The 23,420-nt window shown below is 41.4% G+C and overlaps 2 protein-coding genes across 2 annotated transcripts; one reads left to right on the forward strand and one right to left on the reverse strand.

Annotated features, from left to right (window-relative positions):
• Positions 1–1,721: 1,721 nt before the first annotated feature.
• Positions 1,722–16,532, forward strand: vtna (vitronectin a). Its single transcript, XM_063493030.1, has 8 exons — positions 1,722–1,797; positions 2,380–2,499; positions 2,592–2,984; positions 3,092–3,231; positions 12,859–13,015; positions 13,104–13,256; positions 13,339–13,869; positions 15,662–16,532. Exons 1-8 carry the CDS (start codon positions 1,740–1,742, stop codon positions 15,781–15,783), a joined length of 1,674 nt encoding a protein of 557 aa, XP_063349100.1. The 5' UTR covers positions 1,722–1,739; the 3' UTR covers positions 15,784–16,532.
• Positions 16,533–16,643: 111 nt separating this feature from the next.
• On the reverse strand, positions 16,644–23,420 carry scarf1 (scavenger receptor class F, member 1). Its single transcript, XM_063493029.2, has 11 exons — positions 23,305–23,420; positions 22,976–23,037; positions 22,780–22,881; positions 22,108–22,648; positions 21,534–21,752; positions 20,195–20,323; positions 19,544–19,650; positions 19,317–19,434; positions 19,075–19,199; positions 18,725–18,862; positions 16,644–18,599 (listed from the first exon to the last, which is right to left on the reverse strand). The coding sequence occupies exons 1-11, from the start codon at positions 23,403–23,405 to the stop codon at positions 17,485–17,487; spliced, it is 2,757 nt and encodes a 918-aa protein (XP_063349099.1). The 5' UTR covers positions 23,406–23,420; the 3' UTR covers positions 16,644–17,484.

Below are 23,420 nucleotides of genomic sequence, written 5' to 3' on the forward strand. Positions count from 1 at the left end.
ATGCTGTAAATAAAAGACTGAGTGAAAACGTGGCGCGTCCAGATGATTTTAAACAGAAAAGATCAATCAGTTTGAGTTTGTATTCTCTTAGCAGCAGACTCGCTGCTGTTTAAAGGTTTGAGAGTAAAGATTAGATATAAAAACAAACGTCAAACATAGACTCAGTCCACGTATACATTTGATATTAGGTCAGCAATTACAGTGTCTGTGTCCTGTTTTAAGATCTTATATGTAAAAATTGTCTGACCTGCGTCGATCCAGCCACTCAGAGTCCGTGGTTACCATGGTTACTTGCATAAGCTCCTGTGAATTAAACAGCTGGCACTGCCGTAACTAACCGGTGATAGGAGTGTTTATGATATTCATTGCAAAAGAACTGTCTGACTTGGTTAACTGATGTTTACTTGGATAAATTATAGTTTAGGAATATCATATAGATAATGGATAGTAGATAACGCCCACGTGGCCTCGGAAATTTGAATTCGTGTACACCACTATACTGAAATAAACAGCCTATTACTGAAATACATGTGCAATATAATAAACTACGATATGAATGTGGAGGTGCTGTTAACATGTTTAGTTATAAAACACACCTCCTTGCCTTTAGTCTCATTCATGAGCATTATTAATTGTCTTCTAACATCCAGAAGTTTGCGATGTGTTTCATAGTTTCTAACAAGCTTTTGACAGTTAAAGGTAACATGACGAAACACCAACATAGGAAAAAAAAATCAAAAGGTGAGCGTGAGGGTCTGTGCAGATGTCTGCATGCATGCCAACTATCTGTGACCCTGGATATGAACTGTTTAAAAGATGACTGGTTAAATAAATAAAAGATGTTTACAGAATATTGTTTTGGTTCCGATTGTGTCACAATAAAATATACGCTGCATTTCAATATTTCAATTCAATTGAATTTTATTTATTTAGCACCAAATCTCAACAACAGTATTGTAAGGTAAGGGCTACAATAATACAGAGAAACCCCAACAATCAGACAACACCCTATGAACAAGCACTTTGGTGACGGTGAGAAGGAAAAACTCGCTTTAAACAGGAAGAAACCTCCGGCAGAACCAGGGTCAAGAAGGGGCAAACATCTGCCAGGACCAGCTGAGGGTGAGGGAAGGAAGACAAGACAAAAGACACACTGTGGATGAGAGCCAGAGATTAATAATTGCTCATAATTAAATGCAGAGTGGTGTATAAAAGTGTTAAAAGGATATGTGTACAATAGTTGCTTACAGTGAAAATATCTATAATTAATATATTGCTGTTCATAATTTAATGCCAAAAATTCCTATTTAGTAAGAGACCAGATATTATTGATACATTTTTCATTTTTAAAAAAAAGTTACAAGGAATCCCTTAAAGATGCTTTTCACCATTTTTTCATCAGAAAAGGCCTTTAAAGTTATTATCAGCCAGAGTAGAATATCTGTCTTTACAATATTTAGAGTCAGTGTTGAGTTCAATAATTGAAATCTGTAAAAATGACCACAAACTACTTAAAATGTACAAAAAGCTTTGGTCAGAGGTCAAGCAGTAACCCCCACACCCACCCCATTGATCTTTTTCCCCTCTCAGTCTGTGTTTATTTGTCCGAGTAGACAGAGGTCTGCAAATAAGGTTCAAGTGAATGAGGAGGTGGGGTGACTGGCACATGCTTCCAATGATAGGGAGCACACAGTCCTTCATTATTTCCTCAGTCTGTCCTCGGACACAGAGGAGGCAACATGGACCTGTGGGCCGTGCTGCTGCTCGCTCTGCTCGCCGACACTTTGGCTTCAGACGGTGAGTCTAACAAAATCTGCTTAAGACTTCGTTGTGAGAAACATGGAGTAGCTTTGTGCTCTGTTCAGGACCCTGCTTCAGATCTGATTTGGGGCCTATTGCGTACAAATTTGGCTGGTAAAAGTTAAATTATGTTCATTAACTGTTGTATTAAAATGTCTGACGCATACGCTTTGAGGCACTAGCAAACAATTTGCTTAACAAATAGACATATTTATTATTGTCAGTGCAGCTAGTATACTAAAAACAATTCATTTGATTATTGTCATAATAAATTAATCATTTTGTTTCCAAAATGTTGTAAAATATGTGGAAAAATGAGTAAAGTCTTTAGAGCACTTTGTTAAATATACAAAACTGTAATCATTTTGAATTATTACAACTGTCTTTTAATATATTGCCTAATTCACTGTAAGATTGGGTTTTCCATATCCCATGAGTCTGTGCTGCTGGCATGCAGTCAAAGCCTCATGGGAGCTGTAATCAAATTTACCTTTGTTAACCAAAGGAGGAAATGAATTTTGTTCTGAGGTACAAACGGCGGAGAGAGGGAATGACTGAAGTATGTTGTTTTATCTCCAGACTCATGTTTGGACCGCTGTGAAAATGGCTTTGACGCCCGGAAGAAGTGCCAGTGTGACTCCATGTGCAAGTACTACAAAAGCTGCTGCTCTGACTTTGAATCCACCTGTAATATGATGAGTGAGAAACCTCTCTGCTCATTGGTTCATTCATTCTGTTAAGAACTCACAGGTCAAAAATGGATTTTGACATTTCTCTCACACCCCCCTCAGCTCGCGGAGACACATTTCAGTTTGCAGAAGATGATTATTACGATGGGCAATCTGAGAGCACGCCTCAGCCCACACGTCGTTCAGCACGCAACCAGCTGAGGCCTACACAACCGCCGGACTTCAATCCCAGAGCGCAAGAACGCCCTGAGACCACGCTGGAAATGACCAGACCGACCAGACTGAGAGTCTCTAACATCCCGCCGACACGTGCGGCACACCCAGACACCCACACATTGGAGGACTCCATCACGACCAGCGCAGCAGCCGAGGTGACCACCGTTCCTGTCACAACAGCCACCACTGTGGCCCCTGACCCAGATGCTGAGGTCTGCAGTGGCAGGCCGTTTGACGCCTTCATGCAGATAAAAAATGGCTCCATCTATGCTTTCAGAGGTCAGTGAGTGAATTGATTTGTTACAAGACGACCTTTCAGGCTCTGTCTCGCTCATGTTTGAAAGTAACAAATAAAACAGCATGATCGCTCTGACTTTGTTTTCCAGGGGAGTACTTCTTTGAACTTGACCAGAAGGCAGTGCTCCCTGGTTATCCAAAGCTCATTAAGGATGTGTGGGGCATCAGCGGACCCATTGACGCTGCGTTCACCCGCATCAACTGTCAGGGGAAGACCTACATCTTTAAGGTGGAACCAAAACAAATCAAATCCAATTATCTTTATAATTTTGATCACTTTAATTGTTTGCAACTTTCCAAAGAAATCAAATGCTCTAAGAGAACAATAATAATAATACAACAATAGAAAAAAAAGATAATTCAACACAACAATAAAGTACTGTCGGGCGAGGAACCATATTTGGTGACTTAAGTGGACATGAAAATTGGCCTCCTCGTGACTCACTGGGAGGTTGTAGAAACACATGGATTTCTCCCAGCTAATCAGCAAAGATCAGCTTATGTGACATTATTGCATCTGGCCAATCATTAAAGGCCTGGAACATTTTAAACTTATGTTACGGGTTCGAAATTGAGGACGAGAGTAAAACAATGATGGTCCAGAAGAGGTCGGTCAAACAATTGATTTTAATGAATGCACGCAGCGTGGAGAGGTGTAAACTGCAAAACATCAGTTGTACATCTCTACCCAAAATACACTCTAGATTGCTTTTATAACATCAGGGTATTGTAACGCCCCCTCTTGCGTTTACAGTCACATAATTTGCATGTACAGAACATTCATGTATTTAAGAGATAACTGCAGACACAGAAGTTCCCCTTTCTGGCATCCATCCAAATATGGTGATGATCTCAGGCCTTTGAGGTCTCCATGGACTTGTCCTCCTTGTGTCACCTGTAACTATAAGCTTTTAAGATGATAGATTTACCTCAACGATTTAAAGTGGTTATAACTGCACCGGTAATAAACATGTTAATATTTGATTATGATAACCCCTGTAATACAAATTATAACCTAATGCCGACAGCTTCAATAAATGCTTTGATGAAATGATAATTAATGTAATGATAAGGATGCTGGTTATATACAGTTCAGCAGTAAACTAATTTCTTTAATTCTACAATTCCCTCTCTTGATGTCTCTCCCAGAGACATCACCACACCATTTCCTTGTGTCACTCCTCGACCCACTCTGTCACCTCTACATCCATTAATGGCATCATGGGCCCCGAAACCACCATTCCCAGGTCCACTTCCTTCGCTCTGACCCTCTCCAGCCGTCCTCTGACTCAGCAAATCAGACAATAACCTCATGTCCTCTAGGTGGTCCAGTAATAAAACACCAGCTCCCGCTTGAAAACACTTCATGCTTAAGTGGTCCCTGCTCCTTTTCTGGGTCCCTCTCTAGTGGAAATCTTCTCCTGTAAGGGATAAAAAACAAACAGCCTCTCTCTGCTACACCTTACTAACCTACTGTGTTCATCTAAGGTTCCTGTCATTATTCAAAGTCAGTTCACAATATCATGTTCTGGGCTCTATCCATTATATTAACTTTACTTAATCTCAATACTCTTTATGTGTGTGAGCAACGCTTTTAGTTTTCTTCAACACAACCCGAGTAAAATACACACCATCCCCCTGTCAGCCTAAATCTCCGCTAGAAAACACACTTCAAAATCTTCTATCAGGATTTACGCCTCTTTTGGCTTCAAGCATATACATAACATGCAAAAGTTACTGTTAATGCCAGTTAAACAACTTTCTATTATCTACAACATTTTGTTTCACCCGTCTCACCCTCACACATTTCCTGTTCACTTATTGCATATTTATCTTCAACACCTTTTACCTCAGTAGTGGCTAAGCAGAAACAAAGCACCATGTATTCCACCTTTACCCTACAAAATAAATCCATAACATGTTTGTGTCTGTAAGCATGTTTTGCATTCATTCATTACACTCCACGCCATTCCTGCAAGTTAGGAGCTGTAAATTTAAAAGCTACATAAAGTCCAGGCCTTCGGCCTGGCCTATATTTAAATCATGTGTGTTTGTAAGCGTGCATGCAATTAACCTGCTATGTTCTCATCTTCCCTCAACATGTATCACCTGGACACTCTCACCAGTGAAGCTTAAAACCCTTTTGGACGGAACATCAACTCTAAACAAGCACAGTTATGCATTGTGTATGAAATGAACTCAACCTGTAAATAGAGACATCACTGTTATGACAAACATATTCAATACTATTAAAATAATACTGTACAACCTGTTATTAATGCAGTCATCATAAGGCAGATTATATGATAGCAATAAAAGAATCTCTAAATCCCAAATCCCAACAGGTCCTGCTTTTAAATCTTCCCTGACTTTCCCTTCAAGTTCTGCTTTCTTGGTACAATCATGAGGTCCTCCTAATCCCATTAAATCTGCCATATTGATTCCTTCATGTGTAAGTGTCAGATTTGGAGCTTTTTATTTAATCATCTTCCGGGGGTGAGAGACCTCTGCACAGCTCAGACGCCAGTTGCAAGAGCTCTCTATCATTACAATCATCAGCTGTGACTTATATGATGTTATTTCGGTACTTTACACGTCACACAGTTTTGAACGTTGTTTATATGGGGAGTTCCTCTTTTTGTGTCTATATTTATTAATATGCCTTGTGCACTAAAGCTTCCTGTTTTTTCAGTCTGGCTGAGCACTTGTTTGTGAGTAAAAAGTGGCCTTGCTCTACAAGCCAGCCTTCATTATTAAAGTACATAAAACAAGATAATGAGCAGATACATATTAAAAATATTTCTTTTATTCCTAACACCAGTCCCCGTTTTTTCATTTCTCCCCTGAGAAATGAACTAATTCCTAGTTTATGACATTTAAGTTTACTTCAATACATTCCAATTTAATTTTATTTATATAGCGCCAAATCACAACAAAAATTGCCTCAAGGCGCTTCATATATACAGAGAAAAACCCAACAATCTTGTGACCCCCTATTGAGCAAGCACTTTGGCAACAGTGTGAAGGAAAAACTCCCTTTTAACAGGAAGAAACCTCCGGCAGAACCATGCTCAGGTACGGGCAGCCATCTGCTGCGACCGCTTGGCGTCAGCTAACAGAGACTTCTTTTAACAGAGAGACCTAATATTTAATAATCCACATTTCACTATTTTGTTCTTCGGTTCAGATTTGGATTCTGTATTGTTCTTTATTTATTATTATTTATATTTAGATTGTTTATTGCTAGTCTTGGTTTGTTGTTGTCTGTTTGGGAGCTGACATAGTCTCTATGGATAAGCGTCTTTTGGTGGGGTAGCATCAGGAGAGAAGCTCCAGAGAGGCATCTTTCATGTTAAACACTAAAATATAACAAAAGAGATCTCCTCAACGTGTTGTATATTTTTAATGTTTCCTTATTATTTTGTCATAAAATAAATCAACCAAATAACTTAAGCTGTGTGACAGCACCTTGCGTTTACGCCGGGCTGTGAACTGCCCTGAAGCTACACCCCCTTTTACCCCATTTAATTTCTCAATCTTACTTCAAACTATTCCTGACCTTCTCCTTCTCTCATCTGATCATCTCAAGTACGTCCTGTACCAAATTTGCTTCCTCTTTTCAAGTCCCACATTTAATTACAAGCTCTAATACATTTGCCCTATATGGCTGTTCCGACGTGTTTCCTGTCAACTTAACAGAGTTATTCTCAAAACTCAGAGCTGAGGTTCCCCTTTCCTAAGTCTGTATGTTCTACAAGAGAGCAAGTCGGTAAACAAGTTTATCATCACAAAGGTTGTTAGGTAAAGGTCACGTAGACATTTGCTTAGTAACCCTAAAAGAGCACATTTCATGTAGCTAATCGCATATATTAACACCCCCTTGTTTGTGACACATCTCATGTGTTACAAACTCAAAATCCTTCACTCAGGTTAGGGAATTAAAAGAAAAGTTAATCATATCATATTAGGTATAGTTGCTCCGGACCTTCAAACCTGTGTTTAAGGAATGAAATCAAATTAATCACCATGTCAAATCTTTTCTTGGCTCCATCCACAGCCTGCATCCTTGAAACGTCCTAGAAACAAAAACCTGTGTGTTAACCAGAACATCACCTTTTATACTCACTTTCTCCACTTATGATCCAACCTGTGTTATAAAACAAAACTTAAAACATAACAATTATCAGTCATGTGTCCAACCTTAGTCCAGTCTTTTGTCAGTGTCCAGTCGGTCCAACCTATGGTCTGCCTGGTCCGTCCATTCACCTGTCCATTCCCACACATTCACTCACACGCATTAACATCGGGTGTTGGTTGACTTCCGCACAAATAATCAGATTTACCACCTTCAGCAAACTCAGTTTATTTATATAATCATTTATTTTCTTTTTACTCGTTTCTTAAGAAAATAGTTCTTTATACTTTTGGACTGGATTGGCTCGCTGCAATCCTCTTAGACAGGGACCCACAATCTGACCCATTGTAATTCGGAAAAGGTCACCTTACTTTTTGTTTTCCTGAGACTATTGTCGGCGCCGTTATTCATTGTTGTCTTTTGCAGGCCTGCTTAGAACAAAAATGAGAAAAAAAGAGAGCTGAGTATTAGCTCATCAAAGTACAAAACAAAATCACCTGACAGGTTTTTTCTTTATAAGTGCACTGTTACAAAACCCCTTAAACATGTCCATGTTTATTAAAACTCCCTCTTTAAAAATAAAACAACAACCTCAAAAATCTTCAACAATCTTAAATTTCACCCATACAACACACCCAAAACGTAAAAAGCTTCACCGTTTTGTACACAACATCCCCCTTTGAGCACTTTACCAAACTCACCTTCAACCTAACAAATAAGCACGTTCTCACAATATGTCAACACTAATTTATAAACCTCTTAATCAAATTCGCACTTCCTAACAATCTACCCCTCCTTTAAGGCCTCAATCACACACACACAGCAAGCTCCTCTATCATCACTCACATTAGCTCTCGAACTAATTTGCATACTGAGTCACAAGAGAAATACATGTTTAAACCTTATCACATTATTCAATTATTTTCATTTTCTTCCTATACTAATCACTTGTTGTTATCAATCAGTGCAAGCGCACTCCTAAGTCACCCTTTTAAACTACTTCAACCACTTTATTAAACATTCACACCATTCTATCACTCATACAAGTAGCAAGCCGATCTTCATTGCGTATGTTTGTGTGTGCTATTTTGCATATATGGCTTCACAATCTCACAGACACTTTCCCATTCTCCAGTTAAAGAGTCAGTTTTCTCCGTCCCCCAATCACTAACCCAAATTTTACTTCCCCACCTTAAATCACAGCCCTCCTGATCTTCCACCACCAGTTAGGGCTTGCTATCAGGTTCCTGGACACTGTAAACAATTCAACCAGAAACTTTCCTTAACATATCCATTCATGTTAACCTGTACTTTCTTCAGACTCCTGCATCTGGAGAATTGGTCCGGGTCTGCTTTACTCCTGAAAATAACAAACTAAGACATTTGCATTATTATCACGGGTGCCTAAACGACCCACTAAACCACCCATTTCTCTTTTTCTAGTCAAAAATACCAATTATGTCATGTATGTAAGCGTGTTCTTCCTTGCGTTATGTTGTCATGTAAATGCAGTGTAAGCTGTTTTCTTCATTGCATGCCAGGTGATCATCTTAATTGAGTGTAAGCAGTTTCTTCATTGCATGAGTGTAAGCTGCTTCTTCATTGCATCCTTATGTATTCATTGCATTTTCATGTATTCATATTTAATTTATGCATCTTTTCACTGAGCTCTACATTCAAACTATCTCACTTCTGATTCGTTTCGAAAATAATCTCCCATGTAACAATTTGTATATGTGTGTTTTCTATTCATTAATATAATTGTCAGTTATTTTGATTATCTTTACCTTTTGTATTGTTTACCTCTTTGTCGTGATGTGGTGGACATCCCTAAACTATCACGAGTTCAGGGTTCAATTTCAATCCAATCATCTCCTATCTTCTCGCAGTCAAACTCGTCCAGCTTCATCTCTCACTGGTCCTTTTCCATTCACAGTGTCCTGTTCGGGCTTCAGAGCCCCAGCAAACACAGTCTGTTTCTTCTCTGTCTTGATCTTTCCGTCGTCTTCTTTTACGTTAAGTTCCAGTCTGGCAAAATACCACATTCAGTTCCTTCGCCTCAGTGCCCCCCAGTCATTTGACACTGTTCTTGACCAGCCTCCAGTTCCCCCTGCATATTTTATCATGGGGTTTCCTCCATTCTGCTTCTGGAGTCGTCAGTCAATCTTATTTTCATTTACTCTCTTGTTCTTCTCCAGCCATTTTTCAGTCTTCTCTTTCAAGCATGGCAAACATGAAACTCAGTGCCCAATGCTTTTCCACAGTTCTTTATCCCACTGTTCAACTGCCCAGCCTGTAATTCACAGTACATGTTGCATACATGCTGCTGCTGGCGTCGTCAGTGTTAATAGTTCGGTTCCTTTTGTCTGCTGTTGATCCACGATGTTCTGTCGGTCTTCATCAGGAGATTAGCTGGCCTTTGAGCTTCTTCTCAGAGTCAAGGACAAAGTGCCAGGTGAAACTATAATTTTAAGCCAAAGAGTGGCCTGTTTTTCCCAATTGTGTTAATCTATGCTTTTGCTGCTGTGCTCAAGGGTTCCAGGTTTAGAGACGTTCACCTGTATTAACACACTAAAGCATATAATTAGTATCATATTCATTGTTTATCTTAAAACCTCCCTTTTGCTTCATCTGCCCAGAGTTAACTCTCTCTCTCGACTCTGGGTGCACACTTGTCACCGTGAGCTTCCCTTTTATGGGCATGCATTTCCTGTCCCAGACACACACACGGTTTCCTGTTTCTACAGCTTCTGCAGAGACTTCTTTTTAATTTCACAGTCTACAAGTAATCAGTAATTCTACTAAATCTTTATTTAAAAGCAATATGCCTTCATTTCACTCACACACATTTTAATAGCGCTCTTTCACACATCAGGACAACTAACACTTCTCCACACACATCACCATTCTTTAGGTCAGTTTTGTAGCATCAGTCACACAATCATTTCTTGAGTGGGTGTACTAAGTGCATATACTTATGTGTTTTCAATCAGCGTCAGTGGGATTTAGATTTCTATCCTGCCTACAGTATAATTCCAGGGCCCGAAATATAACAATACTACTACATGCAAAATCTAATACTGCTTCTTCTGATCGCCTTATTACTGAAGTTACTAAAAAGCCGTAATGAATATCTGAAACCACAGCGTGACATCGACAGGTTACGTCATAAACATCCCCTGTCCATGTATATTCAACTACACAATACCCTGAATCCAACATGTGTATTTACACAAACTGTTATAAAATGTTAATCAAAAAACACGGTGTCAGTACAAAGAGTCAATAAAACACAAGTCCTATTACTTTCAACAAGTATTACGTCGTTCAAGGACGTGTAAAGCAAAACCCATACTCCAATTCTACATGTATCATAAAGTAGTCATCGTATCTAACAACCGTAATGCCAACAAAGTAGAAATAAAAGCAATTCTTCCCTTAAAACACCAATATAAGTCGTCCTTAACCCAGGCTCTGCAGTCAGTCATTAGCCACTCATTAGTAAACAGGAAATGTCACTCTAAATAAGTCACAGGCATCTCATTTACATAGACACAGACACACAATCTCAAAATAACCTGCCTTCTACAGCCCCCGTGGCAGACACAATCTATATACAAACAGTCAAATTATAATACAGAGACGTCTCATACATCAAATATTTACAAGGCCTTAGATTGCACAACCTACAGAATTTAGACAAAATTTAAATTAACCCTCCAAGGGATAAACTCCAAGTTTTTGATCGTCAATGACAGTCTCAGTTCCAAACTGTATCTGCTCTAATCCCTAAATATCCTACAGAATTTAAACAAAATTTAAATTAACGGTCCAACCGATAAACTCCCTGAGTTTTTTGTGATCAATTAACCATTCTTGGCCCCGGACCGTGGTCACATATCTAATGCCCTAACACAATTTAAAAGCGTCCAACGCCCAAGTTCCGAACTTTGCTGACCAAAAAAGTGCAAACCACCGTCCCGGACGGTAAACTGACCCAGTCAGTAGCTATTTTGGACCGTCCTCAGTTGTCCACGATTGCCAATCGAACTATCCCTTCCAAAGGAAAATCCTGAGCGTCCCCAGGAAATTGGGAGCGTCACCTCCGAACAATGCACTTCTTAGAACTCCCAGAGTTCCGTTCTACAGAAATTTAATTACTTTTGAAGACACCCCACAAAACCACAAAACCAACCACATTGGTGTCCAAGCCCGGCTTTATATTCAATTGAGACTTTACTGTCACAAACACTTCGCCAATAACCTATAACTCTAAATTCACTCTGCAGTCCAACTGCTTTAAATACACTTATTCTCTTTACTCTTTACTTATTTTCTCTTATTCTCTTTACTCTTTACTTATTTTCTCTTATTCTCTTTACTCTTTACTTATTTTCAACGTTTCATTATCTGTACTTCAACTTATACTTTAGTTCTCATGAGATTTTCACCAAAATCAAAACAGACCTTTACCAGTAATTTCAGTGAGTAGACTTTTAATTTTGTAATAGTCAATCTGGCACAGTTTGGAAATAATTCAACAGGTAGTGCCTTACCTTTGAATAAGCCGGCTTATGTCAACTCACTTCGACCACTGACTCGTGTCTGCCCGTTTGAGCACCTCGGACCCTCTCGGTCTCAATCTCCAACTTTCTCCCCCTCAACCCTCGGCCAATGCACCAAATGTTACGGGTTCGAAATTGAGGACGAGAGTAAAACAATGATGGTCCAGAAGAGGTCGGTCAAACAATTGATTTTAATGAATGCACGCAGCGTGGAGAGGTGTAAACTGCAAAACATCAGTTGTACATCTCTACCCAAAATACACTCTAGATTGCTTTTATAACATCAGGGTATTGTAACGCCCCCACTTGCGTTTACAGTCACATAATTTGCATGTACAGAACATTCATGTATTTAAGAGATAACTGCAGACACAGAAGTTCCCCTTTCTGGCATCCATCCAAATATGGTGATGATCTCAGGCCTTTGAGGTCCCCCTGGACTTGTCCTCCTTGTGTCACCTGTAACTATAAGCTTTTAAGATGATAGATTTACCTCAACGATTTAAAGTGGTTATAACTGCACCGGTAATAAACATGTTAATATTTGATTATGATAACCCCTGTAATACAAATTATAACCTAATGCCGACAGCTTCAATAAATGCTTTGATGAAATGATAATTAATGTAATGATAAGGATGCTGGTTATATACAGTTCAGCAGTAAACTAATTTCTTTAATTCTACACTTCCAATCAAATTCTTCCTGAATTTGGGAAATTGGCTTTTTCCCCCGTACCTACTCCCACACTTGTGGTTAAAGCATTAAAACTAACAGGGGTTGGCAGGGCTGCACTCTGATATGTGTGTTATATTTATGAAAATTGCCAGTGTGAAACAAGAAAATTGTTCAAAAATAAATGCTCCTTTAAATATGTATGTTATTCTCATAGTCTTTTGTAGAAAGAAAATGCTCTAAATGTGTGAGGAACCATATATGATAACTTCAGTGACTTTGCACTATAAAAAAGTAAAAAACTGTGAAAAAAGTTTGCTTTTTTAATGTCCTCCAATAACACTCAAATTTTCTATTTCCGTGTATTTCAATGACTGCCTTATAAAGGGCAAAGCCAATATTGGAAACATTATGTCATAGTTTAGGTTTAAAAGTATTTTAAAAAGCTAATCTACTACAAATTTGATGTTTACCCATGTAGGGAAACAAGTACTGGAGGTTTGACAACGGCGTGCTGGATGATGACTATCCCCGAGACATCAGCGTTGGCTTTGACCGGATTCCCGATCATGTGGATGCAGCGTTTGCCCTTCCTGCCCACAGCCACCACGGCAAAGAGAAGGTCTATTTTTTCAAAGGTACAGCCAGATGCTTTGGTTTGCATACATCTCCAGCTGTTCCTGTAGTACTGAACATCAGTGGCTCATCATACCATCCTTTCTGCAGGTGACCAGTATTATGTGTATGAGTTTTTGCACCAGCCGTCTCACGAGGAGTGCATCAAAATGTCTGAGAGCTCTCCGTCCACTCCCTTCAGGCGCTACACTGATGTGTACTACAACAACTATGAGCGTTTCTTCGGCGAGCTCTTCTCTGACCGTGAGTTGTGCAGTTATAGACCTATTTTTGCAGACAGGAGTCACACATGTGTGTGGTTTAACTTATTTTTAATCTTCTGCAGTGCCTCAGCATCATAGTAAGCACCACTTCATTAACAAGGACTGGAAGGGCCTCAGGTCTCCAGTGGATGCTGCCATGGCGGGCAGAATCTACATCAGTCCTAGGAGGTCGACGCGACGCCGCTACAACAGCCAGCAAGGCCAGCAGTGGGACCAGCAGTGGAACCAGCAGTGGAACCAGCAGTGGGGTCGGCGGAGACAAAATCGTTCACCCTCCTGGGGCTCCTTTGCTGAGCAGGGAATGAACATGGGGCGGGAATTTGCTGAAAGAGGGATGGAAATGGGTATGAGACTGGCAGAGAGGAGGATGGAAATGGCAGAGAGGAGGATGGAAATGGCAGAGAGGAGGATGGAAATGGCAGAGAGGCTGGGACAAGCCTGGGACAGACGGTGGGATCAAGACTGGGACCAGGACAGACGGAGAGATCGTTATGGCCAGAACAACAGAGGCAACTATGACTCCAGAGATGACCGATACGGCTACGACTTCCAAAGGGAGATGCCCATACAGACCGTCTACTTCTTCAAAGAAGGTAACAGATTCAGAATGAGACGCACCATATCAAACAATGTTTCTGAAAATGTATTCAATCATTCATTTCCACTGCCTTACAACATGTGGTTAATTGGTTATTTTATTATTCATAGTAATATAAATTAAAAAAGCAGCAAAGCAGCACATTTAAAAAGAGCAGTTTAACATTTTCTTTGTTAAATTAAGCAACAGTTTGTAGATTTCAGTCCATATTGACATGATAGCATCACACAGTTGCTGCAGTTTTATCGGCTGCACATCCACCACATCCCAAAGGTTCTCTCCTGGAGATCTTGTGGCTGTGGTCATTTGAGTGCAGTGCACTCATTGTTATATTTAAGGAACAAGTTTGAAATGATCTGAGCTTTGTGGCATGGTCTGCTATCCTGCTGGAACCAGCAATCAGAAGATGGGTACGCTGTGGCCATAAAGGGATGGACATGGTCAGCATTAATACTCAGGTAGGCGGTGTTTGAGAGGCCCAAAGTAAGCGAAGACACCACACCACCACCCTGAACTGCTGGGAAAAGGCAGGATGGATCCATGTTGTTTTTTTACAACAAATTCTGACCCGGCTATCTGAATGTTTCAGACTAGGCAACGTTTACCCAAGCTTCTATTAGCCTCAGTTTCCTGTTTTTAGCTGGCTGAAGTGGCATCCAGTGCGGTCTTCTGCTGCAGTAGTTCATCTGCTTCAAAGGGCTGAGCGTTCAGTGATGCTCTGGCTGTAAAGAGTGCCTTTTTTGAGTTACTGTTGTCTTCCAATCAGCTCGAAGCACTTTGGCTATTCTCCTCTTACCTCTGGCATTAACAAAGCATTTCACACAGAAAATGCCATTTCCACAGTGTGTCTTTTGTCCTATTTTCCTCCCCTCACTCCATCTGTTTCTGGCAGATGGCTGCCCCTCCCTGAGCCTGGTTCTGCCAGAGGTTTCTTCCTGCTAAAATTGAGTTTTTCCTTCCCACTGTTACCAAATGCTTCCTCACAGGGGGCTGTCTAATTTTGGGGGTTTTCTGTGTTTTGCTGTAGGGTCTGTACAATTTAAAGCACCTTGAGGTGACTAACAACCATGCGACAGTCAAAAACAACCTAAATCACCTTTCTTCACCATTCTACCCCTAACTAATGAAGTTATCAGTGAGTGTACATTAATCATTACAAAGTCAGCTAGAGCAGAAGGAAAGAGAAAAGGCATATCCCATGAGTTATTGTCTTTATTTCAAGGTTTCCTGGGAACTGTAATCAAATCAAATCCATTTTAAGGAAGAGGAGGATGTTAAAGAAAAAAAAATCTCACGCTCATAATCCCCCACAGCAAAAGCAGGGCCGTTATTAACAGCAATGCTTATGAAGGCTAGTACAATAATGGTTAAGTGACTAAATAACAATGATGATTTTATCATTGTTCAAATATTGTGTGTTTGGTCTTCACACTGATGGCACATAAACTAAGAGCTGAGTCACAGCTGTAGACGGCAGACAGCTGGGAGGGGGAACAGGAACTAATGTGCTCTGCTCTCTCTCACCACACGCTAGTTTCATTACATTTTAAATGCTGTATATAGTTCATACAGCAAAAAACAGATGCCTAAAATTAGTTTCTGTTTTATACTTTACTCCAAGTGCATTTCTGTTTGTAATCTTTACATCATATTCAGTGTCATTCTGGTTTATGTTTAACCACTACTCCACACACTATAATAACAGTATAGTATGTGTACAAAGCAGACAATATGAATACTAACTGTGACTGGTAAGCATGTGTTGAGTGAGTTTTTGTGTTTTCTAGATAAATACTACAGAGTGGATATCAGGACTAAGAGAGTTGATCCTGCTGTTCCTCCGTACCCCAGATCCATCGCCAAGTACTGGCTCGGCTGTTCGGACACCCCTGGAGCAGAGAAGAAGTAGTTTCCAGAATTTTAGTTTGTTATTTTGATCAGTGTAACCCAGTTAGCATATAATAGAGCTGTTGTTTTTACTGCAGTGGGCGGTGTTAGGGGTTAAAAGTGTCGAACATGCGCAGTGTAACACACAGCTAGCTGACTTCAGCAAATATTGGTGTATCGGTGAGAGTCCACATGCAGCTTAGGGCCAAAGTTCAGCTGGCTGATTTTCAGTCAGCTTTATTAAACGCAGCTAAAGTGAAAAACAGATTTAAATGAGAGAGCCAGAGACAGCAACGTTTATCAGTCTGAAAGCTAAACTCTGTTAATGATAATTAATCTGCAATTATTACTGTATTCATTACTTATCGTGTATTCTGAATAATGTATCTACAAAAGCCAAAGTGTTTATTGTCTTTTTATTAATCATGGTCATGTTTATACAGTGAAATAACAATATTATAAAATATTAACACAGACTTCAGGGGAGGTTTAATCCACCAGTGGTCACAAGCAGGGCAGTAATGTGTTTATAACCCCACAGCAGTGTTCGTGCGCTGTGGACTCGCAGGAAACTTTAACATCGGGTCACAGAAGTACAAACATTTTTACAATTCCAGTTGTCTGACTGATTTATACGATAGAATAAACAACCCTGCCGGGCTTTTCCCTCATGTGTAAAGCATGTACTGATTCTGAGTGAATCGCGACTACAATCTGTTACAGCCTGTTCTTACCTGAGTTTCATCCAAGACTAATAAAATATCCACAGAGCAGCAGACTCAGATCCTTTCCTCACACTTAACTGAAATCAATCAAAAAGTTCTTCACACTCATTTTTATTATCCTCTGGGAACCCACCCAGATGTTCATCACTGCTTCTTTTTCCACAAACTTCCACTCTTTCCTTCCATTTATCCTTTCTGACTATATAAGCACAACAGGTGCAGATATTACATCCGTCCATCCATCCATCATGGGGGTGCTGGAGCCAATCCCATGGGTCGTCACACATTCACACCTTCAGCCTATTTAGATTCACTAATTAATCTAACATACATGTCTTTGGGCTGCGCGAGGGACTCAGAGTACCCAGAGAGAACAGAAAGGCCCCGAAACAGCCAATGGATTCAAACCCAGGACCCAGTTGATGTTGCTCCTAAAGCTGTTGGCTAATGAAAGTCTAAATGCAGGACTTTCACCCACGAGACTGTAAGTTTGTGCGAATGTAAAAGTAAATATTTTGATTTTTAGGCTTAGATTAAAACAATACTAAAAAGAGTAGTTTCAGTTTTCAGTTGCAGTTGTTTTTAGGTTAAGCCAAAAACACTTGGTTATAGGTTTAGGGAAAATATGTTTAGTGAGTATTGAAAAGGCCTGAAGATAAACTAAGTTGCAAAGATAAAAATTCATAACAGCATGATCGGTCAGTTCAGGGTCATGGTACTGGGGAAACATGGGTTACAGTGTGGGAACAACACCAAGGCAACAACATACTGTGTAGTGTTCTTGTTAGAAAACACCTTATTTTCTTGTTCCATCTGTTGTTTGAAATTTCATTAACGGTTGCTATTTTTAAAATCACAATTTCTCTGTCATTTCAGTCATGTGAGCTGCAGTTACACAAATCTCTCAGAGAAGCTTTCCCCGTTGTTCAGTTATAACTGCAGGATAACAAACATGCGGCTGTTTTTCGATCAGTCCTGTTGACACGTTTTCTCAGAGGTCACGAGTTTTTGATCTGGACATTTTCGTACCAGGGTTCATCAGTCACACTGACCGTCGCTCCTTCATTGGTAATGATTTCAATGGGGCTTGCAGCATCTCCCACGGGTCTCAGAGTCCGGTAGGTGCTCTCAATTTGTTCTTCATGATGCGGGGCAGCGTGCTGCCTTTCGTCTCCTTCCGCCCGCAAATTAGACCCTGAGTCAGCTGACGCCACTTCAGGCACGCTCTTTAAAATGGACGACAGCGGCCGTTTTGGAGTGCCACTCTCTGTTGGCAGTGTGCCATTCGACCCGGCTGTATCAGAGGAGTTGTGGGAGGAGTGCTTCCTCCTGATTGGCTTACAAACTCCAGCCTCCCTTGTAGACGGTCCTCCCTGCTCCCAAACAGCCGCCCGAGCTCCCAGCTTCTTCCTGGGTGGTTTGATGATGCCTTCACTCCCCTTCGGCTTAGGCCTGCCAGACTCCTGCTCTTTTTGCCTCTGGAGGCTGCCCAGTCTTCGCAGCATGGCCTGAACGGGACCCTCAGAGCTCGGCTCAGTTTTTGTGACGGGCTTACCCGCCTTACCCACCGTCACATACACAGTGGTGACCTTATGAGAACCCCCTTCTTGAGCATCAGAGGCGGACGATGTCCCTTTATGAGCAGCTGTGTTAGACATAGTCCGTCTCCGTCCTGATGCTCCAGGAACCTGCAGGGTGGATCTTGATGGGGTTCTGTCTACTTCCTGGTCAGCCTCCTCACAGTTTAACTCCTGACTGTCGGTCACATCCACTCCATCTTTCTCCTTCTCGCCCTCAAGGTCGCCCCCCTCCCCAGTTCTAGCTGTGCTTCCCTGACTTTGCAGGGCCGATAGCATCAAAACCCCCCAGGATGATTTAGGTTTGCTGCGAGGGAGAGCACCAGGGTCCTGAGCAGAGCCACGCCTCTCTTTGGGGCTGAAGCGGGTGCCTTCTGCAAATGAGACGGATGGCCGCTTGGCCTTGGCAATGCTGGAGGTGCGAGGGATGTTAAAGGGTGAGGAGATGTCCTCGCTGCTGAAGCCCGATGGGTCTAAGAACATGTTACACTTTGAGCTCATCTCCTGGAACTCACCGCCCGCCACAGCCGGGATGTCTAACAGAAACAGAGCAAAACATCAACCGGTGCCAGAAAGAGTTTTTAAAAGTGGCAGTTCTACCTTGCACCAAAAGAGGGCACTATAAACTTGGTAAACTGGTGAACTTTATTTTTGCCCCTACCTTCCATTGGAGGGACGCAGTAAAGAGCCTCTCCCGTCTCCTCATCGCTGTCGAAGGACGATCCCTCCGTCACCCAGCCAGAGGAAGGAGGCTCAATGAAGCTGTGGTTGAAGGTCAGCTCAGGGTCATGGTGAGACACTGTGTGTGTGTACATGAGACATAGAAAGCAGATTAATTTAAAAAGAATAATAATAATAGAACTAAATATCACAGCTTCTGGTCATAATTCATGCACACACAGTACAAGTTTTAAAAGAATTCAAATCTTAATGACTGCAAAATAGTCGTTTTTGTACTTTCATGAAGTTTGTATACAATAGTTGCATTACACTGTGAGTGGCAAGACTGACCGGTGACACGAGGCAGGCCAGAGGACCAGGCGGAGATACACGGCAGGGCAGCGCCAATGTTTGCCAGGACGCTATAAACGTGATACTTCATCCGAACCAAGAAGCCGCCATCAGGAACAGTTGTTCTACGACCAAAAGACATCATGTAAAGTTATATAGAGTGATAAACGTAGCCTGCTTTCCGTGTTTTACCGTCTATGCAAAATGAAGATAAAATGCCTAAAAGAAAGGTAGCTGCTGACCTGTCTTTGTCTCTGTCACCAGTCGGGCGTCCTCCACAACACAAGCAGCAGCAAACTACAGCAAGAAGCAACAGGAGCAAAGGAACCAGCACACCCGCAAGCACAGCACCTCTGTAACCTGTCATTCAAACACACACACACACACAAACACGTAAGGGAAAGTAAAAGACCCACTAATGTACACATTTATACACAAAACTGACAGATAACTGAATGGATGGACGTACTGTTAGGACAGGCTCCGGTCACAGAGTCGCAGGCCACCCCCTCACCGCAGTCGCAGACAGAAGAACAGTTGAAGCCAAACCGGAGGGCAGGGCAGCTGTTGTTACAGCTGGAAATATCCATGAGTCACAGTGAGTAAGAAAGTTAAATCAACATGTGAACACATAACGATGACGTACAAGCATCACAAAGAAGAAAGTTAAGGGGGCCACGTTTTCCATGTTTTAACCTACTAAGCTCAGATCGAACACTCAGGGCAAGAGAAAGAGTGAAATCAGAAAAAATTAAAATTTGAAGGCTTCTTGAAAAGAGTTCAATGTAGCTTTATTAGTTGAAACCTTGACTGCGATTACACCACTGGGCAATATATGGTTGGATAATGTAAAGGACATCCAAGTCATGAAGGTAGTTAGTTTCATTTTTTTTACCATGGTTGGTGTGACTACAAAACTTCTGCAATGCTACCACCTGTTGGAACATCCCACAACTAATTAGGTTAATTGTAAGTTTCTAAATTGCTCGATTGTCAGTTAAACACAGTATTTAACTGATCTGGGAGTGCAGTTTAACTATTTAAATTTTTAACCTTAGATAAAAGCTGCATCTGCAACAGTAAGTTTATCCAACAATAAGCAATGCTTTAATTTTCTCACCTCTCTCCCTGGAAGCCTGGCTCACAGACACATTTTCCTGTCACATGATGGCAGTTGCCATGAAAACAAGGACTACACGTCAAGAGGCAGGCGTCTCCAAACCTCCCGTTAAGGCAGCGCTCCTGACACCTGGACGAGGACAGAAAAAATGAGGACAGAGATTACTAACACACTTACACTGTTGGTGGTACAAACTTTCCATCCTCTATAAGCAGACTGTTTTTGAGCTTAAGTGTCATAAGCAGTGACATTCTTTGCTCATGTTTTACCACATGGATCATTTTATTAATTTTGCATCTTAGGCAACTTAATCCATAAGCTTTAACTCTTCCAAGCAACTCTTTGAACCCATCATGTTCAAGAGACTGCAGTACAGTTGTAAGCAGTGAATAACTTCGACTTTTTAGCAGATTCAACTCTTTGTGTTAAACTCAAATCATCTCTTGTCTTCTGGGTCTGACTTTCTGATTATGTCTCTAGTCAGCGAAATGCGCTTTGACAGCCAACTCACGGATGTCAGAGCCTCCCACGAACAGCTGTATGCACAAGTACGGAAGTGTTTTCAGTCCCCAGATCACACCACAGGATGACAATGGAGCTTCTGACAAAAATAACTATAATCTGTGACAGACAGACAATTTTTTCTATTTACTGATTGACTGATTTTTCAGTTTGAGCTAAAGCATATGAACCACACCGATCACGGGATGCTTCCTAAGATCAGTGAGGTGCAGGCTGCTGATCATTTTTATTCATTTTTTTTAATAACACAGTGATTAAGTAGCCAGTTATTACATTTAGCATTTCTGTATATTTAGAACCCCAATTCCAAAAAAAACTCAGAAGTAAAGATGGACAGAGGTTCAAAAAATTGAGCCATTAATTTGTGGAACAACTTTGACAATTTTTTATCTACAATAGAGAATCTGAAGAAATCTCTGTGTGCAAGGGACAATACCAAAAATCAAAACCCGTGATCTTCGAGCCCTCAGACAGCACTGCATTAAAAACAGACATGAGGGATGCTACAAAGTGGTAAACATGAACCTTTCACAACATTTTTGAGATGTGTTGCTACCATCAAATCAAAAATGTGTAAATATTTTTCTTTAAATTGCATTTTCTATGTTCTACTGTGACTAAAATACGAGTTTATGAGATTTGCAAATCATTTCATCTTTCCTTTTACGTATTAATTGCTTTGATTATGTCAAAGTGTAAAAACGCACCAAAAAAGGTGAAAAATAATGACTCGTAATGTACTTTGTAAAGCAGTTAGTTGTAAATAGTGTAAATTTTTATGTATTGTTGCTAATGTTTCCCCAAAATATGAGCACACCTGGGTCCAGTCCATCCGGGATCACAGCTCTGACACAACCCAGTTTTGGGGTCACAGGGTTCATTGTTCCTGCATCGTGGACACCCTTCTTTGCAGCCATCACCATGGAAACCAGATGGACATGGGCGGTCGCATCGTGTACCGTTCCAGCCAGGCTCACAGGCTGCACATGCGCCATCGATCAGAGAGCAAAGCTGGTTGTTTTTACAGTGACCACAACTGATGACAGGGGATAAAGTTCAGCAGTGAGAACACACACATTCACGTGTATCCACCTTTCTTTCCACACACACACAGTCGTGTTTTTATATCCTTGTGGGGAAATTTAATTGATATAATGCTTTCCCTAGCTACTTATCCTAACCATCAAAAATGAATGCCTACCCCTAACCCTGACACTAAATCCACATTTTGAGTCTCACAAATGCCTTTGAACTCATGGGGACGGGGATTTCGTCCTCATAGGGGTTGTTGGTCCCCACAAGTATAGTAAGCTTTCAATTTTTGGTCCCCACAAAGATATGTAAACATGATATACACACAGAGACACAGACACACACACATTGAAACCTACCTCCTTTTACAGTCAATGCCATACTTTCCTGCATCACAGGGCTGGTTGCAGGAGACGCCCTTGTATCCTGGGTGGCACAGACACGTCCCACTCATTACGTCACAGCTGCTGTGTTTGAGGTCACATTTACAACTCTGGTCACAGCTGGTTCCCCACATGCCAGGCTTGCACTCGCACACACCATTGCGCTGATTACACGGGGACTGGTTACAGTCGCACAGGTTTGTACACCTCATCCCCCAGTGCCCCTTGTGGCACTGACACTTGCCTGTCTGCTGGTCACAGCTGGGGCCTACAGACCCACCGATATCACATTGGCACGGTTTGGCACAGGTTGAACCCGACCAGCTGGTGTCGCAGGTGCAGTTTCCGTGGATGGGGTGGCAGCGCCCGTGCCGGGAACACCTGCAGGTTTGCTTGCATAGTGGGCCCCAGCGGAGTGGGTGGCAAGTGCACTCGCCAGTGGCTGGATGACAGCGCCCGTTAGGATAGCACTTACATATCTGACGGCAGTCTGGACCCCAGAACTCAAGAGGACAGTCTAGAAACAACACACCAGTGAGTACATAGAGAGCTATTACTAGACTAAAATATAGTAATTATCATCACTATAATGTTTTTATATTGTTATTTTTCTTCTTTCTTCTACAACAAATGGACGTTTTAACTCACTGGTTTTGCACTCAGCACCATAGTAGCCAGGTGGGCAGCGACATAATCCAGGATATAAACAGATCTCACCCTTCAAACAGGCCTGCTCACCCTCACATACAGCTGCACACAAACACAAAGAGAAAACCAGAAAACAAAGCCAATGTAGAAGTGGTAACAGCATAGGAATAATAATCATTAGAATACTAGAACTTACGTGTTGTGCACTCTTTTCCCTCCTGGCGCCATCCAAGGCAACAGAACAGGTCAGAGGGATCCCTAAGAATTACAGACATCATCAAATCAGCTTGATAAATCTGAAACCTTAGTAGAAAAAACACTCCAGTGCCTGCATTCAGCCATGTCATCCTAAAGAAGGATGGGCCACACAACCCACAAGCCAACAGTACAATCTCATGGCACTAATATTCATCACAAGAACTCAAAGCCAGACGAAGGCCGCCAAAAACGTTAATTCGGTAACCCGCTGTTGCCACTTAAGACTCAAAAGCCAGTATGTGAAGTGAAAGAAAAGCTGGAGTTTACCTTATATTCTGGCAGACGTTCTTCCCAGCAGGATCCAGAGTGTGAGCGCAGGCCAGCGAGAAGCAGAGCAGAGCGCTGAGAGCTCTGAGGAGAAGCTTCATCTCCAATCTGAAAGC

This window comes from Pelmatolapia mariae, linkage group LG14 (assembly GCF_036321145.2).
Source record: "Pelmatolapia mariae isolate MD_Pm_ZW linkage group LG14, Pm_UMD_F_2, whole genome shotgun sequence".
NCBI lineage: Eukaryota > Metazoa > Chordata > Actinopteri > Cichliformes > Cichlidae > Pelmatolapia > Pelmatolapia mariae.